This window comes from Numenius arquata, chromosome 6, assembly GCF_964106895.1.
Source record: "Numenius arquata chromosome 6, bNumArq3.hap1.1, whole genome shotgun sequence".
In the NCBI taxonomy this organism is placed as follows: Eukaryota; Metazoa; Chordata; class Aves; order Charadriiformes; family Scolopacidae; genus Numenius; species Numenius arquata.
In genome coordinates, this window is record NC_133581.1 from 45,433,652 (window position 1) to 45,441,409 (window position 7,758).

General features: G+C 42.1%; 1 protein-coding gene across 1 annotated transcript in view; it reads left to right on the top strand.

Moving 5' to 3' along the window:
- The window catches only part of MAP3K9 (mitogen-activated protein kinase kinase kinase 9), a 49,426-nt gene extending 42,548 nt beyond the window's left edge, over positions 1-6,878 (top strand). Inside the window, exons 9-11 of the mRNA XM_074149008.1 lie at positions 3,491-3,603; positions 4,241-5,056; positions 6,397-6,878. Of these exons, the coding sequence (XP_074005109.1) occupies positions 3,491-3,603; positions 4,241-5,056; positions 6,397-6,878 (1,411 nt within the window). The remainder of the gene's footprint in view (positions 1-3,490; positions 3,604-4,240; positions 5,057-6,396) is intronic.
- The last annotated feature ends 880 nt before the right edge of the window (positions 6,879-7,758 follow it).

A 7,758-nucleotide genomic window follows, 5' to 3' on the forward strand; every position in this document is an offset into this window, starting at 1 on the left:
CTAAATTGCTTTTGGGCACAGACAGCTGGAAAGTAGTTGCTTGATAACTTTGCTTGCTTTTAAAACTATCCTGTTCTCTCTACAACTGAGATGTTCTATAGTATTCATCACCTTTTTCAGGGAGACTCAATACGGCTGTGGCGTTTTGCAGGGTATCTGAAATGTGATAGTTTTGCCAAGAGAGCAGTATGGTTAACATACAATGAAGTACTGCTTCTTGCTGAGATCGTGCCAGACTGCAGACTTTAAATTAAAGGGAGCAGAGTTGCAGTAAACATTAGTGACTCAAAAGGTAGAGTGCTTGCTATTTTTTGGTGTTTTTTAATTCTGATTTTAGAGGTAGGAGGATAAAAATTGAAGTAAAGTTAAGACTGAAACTTAGGATAGAAAAGTCCAGTTTAAGTCTTCTCCATGACATCGCTCTGGTAGCAGCAGCGCTGCTATTCCAGTTGCGTACATGACTCTATGATCAAGGGAACTTGAAGATTCATCTTTTTTGTCATTTTCCATGTGTTCTGCACAGGAGGTAATTCCAAATTTAGGCAAGATGTGCAGTGGGAATTGCAGTGAAATTCTCTAGCATGAGTAAACTGACTTATAATTAATATCAAGTAAAGGCAGTCATTAAAAGATTATACAGTGATTATTCACCCTTCTGCATTTATCTTTGAGCATAAGGAGCGCACAGAAGCAGAAGGTTCCTGTGCTGAATTGCAGAGACTGGATGAAGCTTTATGTTGGACTAGTGTTGTGACAGTTCAGTTGTGATCTTATGGTATATTCTGAAGGATATATGGTGAAATCTTAATTGTCTTTAAACTTGGCATTGATTAATCTCAGAGTGTTGCTGTGGTATGGGTAAGTTACTGATTTTATGGAAGGTGACGCTGGATGTAGGATGTAGGATAGTTGTAGTCCTTTAACAGTTATCTCTTAAAATCTTGCAAGCTAAATAGGGGTGAGCCTTGGAACAGACACTTTTTATTCGTGACAGTATTGTATTCATGCCTCAACATGGTATTACAGGATGGTATTAAGACACCAGAGATGCCATCTTAGAGTTGTAGTGAAGTTGGGGGTGTTTTTTGTAACTTTCTGAGCCTTGTCACCTTATCACTTCTAAAGAGAGGTATTTTTGACTTCCCAATAGGAAAAGGCAACAGAGAAGTAACTCAGCCTTAATAAAACAAACAGAGTAATAGCCTTCCTGTTATTTAATCTAAATAGATTACAGGTAAGAAGTCTTCAGGGTCCTGAATTGTCATACTGGTGACTGAGATAGTTTTGCTGCTAGTGCTTTCAAATCATTCCAGTTGCTCTTTCCTTGGAGCAGTAACAGACAATACTGCTGTAGTAGGAGTGTACTCTTAAGTCAGCATGTTTTGAATTGTTTTCAAATGAGCAGTACTGTCTAATTAAGAGCTCCTCTGCACAGGTTGTTGGGGTCTGCTTGTAATTTGGGAGAGAGAGAGAGAGGAGGAGCGAAAAATAAAAGGGAAGGATAAATATTCTATAACCTTAAAGCAAACATAGCAGGCCTTGAAATTATTCTGGTAGATATTTATCTTTCTGTTCAGATTGATCTGTGCTTTTTCAGTAACAGCAGATCTTTAGTCTGTTTTTTGCAAGGGATGATTGCTCTGAGCAGTCATAAGGAAGCAAACTAAGTTGATGTGTCCTGCTGTATAATAAGGGGCAATTGCCAAGACCCTTAAGATAACTGACTGTAAAGTGAGTGCTAAACTGAAGATTACTGCTACCTACCGCTTACAACTTTGCTATCTCTGCATATAGAGAGCATAGTATGTGTTTTCCCAGCTCCATGGAAATCTCCCCTTCCTCAATAGCTGTCTTCTCATATTATAAGGCTTTTGACATTTACTTTTGGAGGTAATCACACTGCTAACATGGTTCATTTTCACCCGCCAACTTTCCCTTAATATGCTGTTCTACTTATAGTGCTTATCCTAACTATGTATGTTGTACACATGGATAATTTAGGTACAACATACATTATTTGGTGAGTTGTGTTACATAGCTGAGCATAGTATGGAGGAAGCGGATAAGAACAGACCCCCACACTGAATTGCATCTCTGTTGTAAAACCATCTGGTTGTCTGTCTTGACAAGTAGGATTCAGCACTGTGCTGTCTGGGTGCAGGTTCATAGCAGGGTACTGCATGTGCTGGAATGGTTAATGGGGGAAAAATGATGGACTTTCAAGACAGCTGAGAACTGCACAGGGTACTTTTAGTGTAATGCCTAAAGCACAGTCATCGACCGACTGAACAAGTGCTGAATCAAGCTTAGACCTTGTGACCTTGCTATAGCAATATACTTTGGTGATGAGTAGGGCATCTCAGGTAGCGAATAGAGGAAAAATACATACCAAGGCAAAAACCCCTTGATATAATAAAACTTTGAAATCCAGCAATGGAAGCCATTTCAGAAATGCAGAGTGATTCTCGTGGAAATTAAGAATCATGAGCGACAACTTCTATATGCTCATATCCTCCTTTCTGTGTGAGGGAAGGATTGTAATGAATCACATGTCTTATCAAAGAACAAAGCACGTTAGTAATGGAGCTGGAAGATGTCTCATCTTCTAAGTTTTCTCTTTTTTCAGTAAGAAGTATATTGGTAACTGAACAATAAAACTTTTCTGAGTGTTGATATGTCAGCAGGTTGTGCCGCTTACTAAAGTTGTTTCTGATGTCATGAAAGTAGTCTGGGGAAAAATAGGATGAAGGTAATGAATACCTATGTATAGGTACTACTAATAAGCTCAGGTGTCTGGTGACATACCTTTAAATGCAGATGACGTCAAAGCAGGGATTTGGTTTGGGGTTTATGAATTGTTCATTTCTGTGGGCTTTGGGCATTTTTTTCTGGAAGTAAAAGAGACAATGACGTGATTTATGATTTTAGTTACCTATCTTTCCATAATCTGGAATTTATGCTTTCAACTCTCTGTACTTCAACGGAGTGTTTTCTTTAAAGGAAAAATATTGGGCTTTATAGTATAGAGGCATGACTTTGCTATTACAATGACGTTAGCATATTATTGTTCCAGTGAGTGATCTTTGACTTTCATTGTTCATGTGTATTTCACATGGAAATGCTTTTGAAGATATTTTTTCCCCTCCTCCTGCTGAGTACTTTATTTTTTTACCTGCCATGCTACGTTTGCCTTGGTTTAAAAAGAAAATCTGATTTTTTGTAGTGCTTTGTATTATTCTGCATTCATAGCTGTTGGTTATCAGCAGAGGTCTTTTGACTGCCATGGTGTAACAAATGAGGGAGAGACTTTTTGACCTTTTTTATATTTTAAGATGCTGTAAAGATGTTGCAAAATGTCTTGCTATGGGAGGACTTCACATCTATGTAATTAAGATGCATACCCTAAGCAGAACAATAGAGAATATAGAAGAGGGGAATGAAAATTGGTTGTGAGCATGGTACATTTTGTCCCATCTTTCCACTATTTCAGTCTGAAAGCTCTGGTAGAAGGATACAAACAGTGGTCATCCAGTGCACCGAACCTCGGGAAGATCCAGAGAACTGCGCCTGCTTTTCCAGGATTCACCAGCTTAGCAGAGATGGGTAAAGAAATTCCCTGGACTTTATGTTCTCATCCCCACTTTCATTCACGTTTGAATGAATGTCTCCTTTCCTGACCTCCGTCTAGTGCCTTACAGCAGTGTTTTCCTTTTGGTGGTATCCATTTTCCTTCTTTGTGAAGTAATTGCTTTCTCTTTCTGGAGTTTCTTTTTGTTCACCTCTCTGCTTGTTCTTCTCTTAATTCCCCTCCAGCTCCGTGCTACCTCTCGGCTCCTTTCCTGTTAATGATATTTAGATGTGCAGCATGGTTACACCTTCACTTGCAAGGAGAGGTCTTCTAATTTTCCTACCTTTTGCTCCTTACTCCCACACATATAAATTTACTCTAGAAGTAACTGAGGTGTAGATTGCTTCTGAAATGCTGTTCTGCAATTGATCCCAAATAGATTAAAGTGTCACTAATTTCTTCCGCTTTGATAGTGTTTCCAGTTACTTGCCTCCGCCTATCTGCTTTGGAGACAATAGCCTGTGAGTATTTGGCAGGTGGTGATTGATGCTTGTGATGAGGACAGTTGTATCTTCTGAGGAAAAGCCCATTTTCATGTATATTTGTAAGACAGCTAAATTTGCCAGTGGAAGCGTTACAGCCATGCTAAGTCTCTTTTCATTTGCTTTCCAGATGATGAAGACAGCGAATGTCTTAATGGGGAGGGCAAAGTGCACCCTTCACCTGGGCACAATCAGTCATACCTCTGCATCCCATTTCAGAAGAATGAAGACTGGGATGGCCCTTCTAGTGATGCCAATGAGGAGTCCACCCCTGTGAACTCTGCTACTAGTACTCCACAGCTGACACCCACCAACAGCCTCAAACGTAGTGGCTCCCACCACAAGCGATGTGAGGTTGCGTTGCTTGGCTGTGGAGCAGTGCTGGCTGCTGCAGGCCTGGGTTTTGACCTGTTAGAAGCAGGGAAGTGTCAGCTGCTGATTGAGGAGGAGCCAGAGGCACCCAAGGAAGAGAAGAAGAAGCGTGACAGCATATTCCAGCGAGCTGGACGCCCGCGCAGGAGCACTAGTCCACCTTCCCGAAAGATCTTCAAGAAAGAGGATCCCATGTTGTTGCTAGGCGAGCCATCCACATCCCTCACCCTTCTTTCCCTGTCTTCCATTTCCGAATGTAATTCCACCCGGTCCCTGCTGCGCTCAGACAGTGATGAGATTGTGGTGTATGAAATGCCCGTCAGCCCGGTGACAGTCAAGGCTCCCTTGCCAGCCATTACCAACCCACTAGTCAATGTCCAGATTGAGAGATTCAAACAAGACCCCAACCAGTCCCTGACTCCCACACATGTGACGCTCTCTTCCCATACCCAGCAAAGCGGGCACAGGCGCACACCTTCTGATGGGGCCATCAAAGGGAATGGACTAGTTGTCAATGGGTGCCCAACCAGTGGATGCCCTTCCAGTAGCTGTTTAACTGGAGCACTGGGAGCAGGTAGGTTTTCAGCCTTCTTCCTTTTCCCCTTCAGAATAAAGACCCAAACAGTATAATTACTTGTTAGGAAGTAAATGCGTTACTTATGCAGCATCCATTGTGATGGCCAGCCCACAAGAAGAGCTTTTGGATGTTGTCTTTACACAAATAATGAACAGAATAATGCAGTAATGGTCTCTGTTCCAGCATCTCTGCGCTAAGGAACTGAACTCTCTCTGCTCCCCTGTGCTGTGAGGCAGAGCATAGTATTGTTTCTTAGACGAAGATGGTACCAAAGTACAAATACTGCACATTTTTAGCAGTTCCTCAAGGATTCCATCTCCACTGCCTTTATACACTTTTTTGTATTGCTGTTACAATTTCAAAGTCAATTTTGATCTTTAAGGCAGTGAAAACTGGATCTTTAACGTAGTTTGGGGCTGTGCCACTGTTGCTCTTATTCCTTTGCAAGCAAGAGGGATCTTCCTGGGTAGGTAGTGTTCTCACCGCTGCAGTCTTTAGGGGTGGCTGTGACTTGATAGCTTCAAAAATGCTTTCCTGTTTTCTTGCCCTAGTAATTCAGAGGGAAAAAAAAAGGACTAGAATAATAAATTAAAATCCGATTTTAATTAGACTTTTCCCAATGGTAAAACAAAATGTGATGTTGTCTGTTGAATGGCAGTCTGCAGTAAAATGTGGGTTAATGCAGCTGAGAATACTCATTAAAATGGTATTCATGAAAATTTAAAAGTTATGTTGTGTTTATTAAAAAAAAAAACAAAACCAAAACACAAAACAAACAAAACCCACAAAAATAACACCAAAAAAAAACCCCAAACCAAAACCCCCACTGTACCCTACCTCTAAACAGAAACAAACTAGGAAGCATCCACAGTAGGCAGTGTTAAATGGCTCATCCAGGAGGTTGGTCCTGCTCACTGCAAACAGTGCCGCGTATCCTGCTGTGCAAGTGTCTCCCTGATCCAGTCAAGCTGTTAAAGGGTAATGTGCCCTCTGAAGGATTTGGAGAGTCCTCACCTCTGGTAGGAGGTTATATCCATGCTCTCCAGTCTGAAAATTGAAGAAAGCAAATGAGAGAATGAACAGAATTTGCTGCTTGTGCTAGGTCATTCAAACAGGTGTCTTGCAATGTGTTGAGAACAGCATAGGGGGAAAGAAGCCAATTATTCACTTCAGATTGGCGTAATCTTGAAGATACGGAGTTTGTAGGTTCTGAATGGAGGCTTTTTGCTTTGAAAATATTTTCACAGTATACATACAGTAACTAAGATCTGTTGGAACCATTTAGCAGTGACATCTAACGTGTTTCCCTCTTCTCTTACATTCTCTGTTTTGGATAGGTGTATTAAAAACACCTAGTCCAAGTAGAGATCCCAATGAGGTCCCTCGCCTGCCAGACCCCAACCTTGTTTTTCCTCCAACCCCAAGACGATGGAATGCACAGCAGGACCCCACACTGGAAAGACCCAAGACATTGGAGTTCCTGCCCCGGCCACGTCCTGCAGCCAGTCGGCAGCGGCTTGATCCCTGGTGGTTTGTGTCACCCAGCAATGCCAAGGGTGAGTCTTCTGCCAACAGTTCAAGTACTGATACTCCAAGCAATCTGGACTCCTGTTTTGCTAGTAGCAGCAGCACTGTAGAAGAGAGACCTGGACTGCCTGCGCTGCTTCCTTTCCAGGTGGGTCTTCCTGTAGAGGAGCGGACACTGTTGGACATAGATGCTGAGGGGCAGAGCCAGGACAGCACCATTCCGCTATGCAGAAGTGAACTTAACACACACAAAGCTGCAGCATATGAACTCAAGCAAGAATTCTGGTCTTAGTATGAAATCCACTGGGGACAGTGAGCCCCTCTAAATTCAATCCTACTTTTTGCACTGAGAATGCACTTTGAAGACAGATGAGATGGAGGGATGCTACAGAGATCATATGGTGCTGCCTCTGCTGAAGATGTGTTGTTGTTTGACTGCCTGATTTTTGTCTGCAGTGGGACAAAACTTGGCAACTCTGAGCTGCTGACTTTTGCTGTGGGGTTTTTCTGTAGTCTTCCCTGCCCTCTTGTTGCAATTTGAATCTGCAATGAGCTAAAATTATCATATCAAAGTCTTTGTTACTGACCTTGCAGGATTTGGCACTTGCAGTAAGTATATTGGTATCTATGCTGGTATTAATCAGTATTTTCAAAACTCAAGTATTACACTAGAGCAGACACCAGTGTTTGATGTTTTCTCAAGGAATCCAGGACAGAAACAAGTAAATACCTGGAGACTACCTTCTCTGAAATGTATTCAGATCATTAGATAGCCCTGAGAATCATGGTACCCCCACCGAGGGAGCAGAAGTATCTGTCGTACACTCGCTTGCCCTCTTTTGCTCATGTGATAGTGCAAGGTGGAACAGATTGCAGAGGAAGGGCATGGCATCTCACTGATGGAGGTCTTTGAGAACAGACCAACTAGACTGTTGGGAATGAGTAGGTGTAGTTGATCCTGGCTTCAAGGCAGGTTGGATGGACGGACTTCAGTGATCTCTTGAGGTCCCTCTCAGCCCTATTTTTCTATGACCCTGTGCTTTCAAAAAGACAAGGGCTTTATGGTATGGCTGTTTATTCTAGCTTGCTTTTTTGTTTCAAACTTTGATTCCATCAGCCTCCTTTTCCCACCCACTTTATCCCAGGCTCGTAGTCAGCTGTTTCAGCTTTGG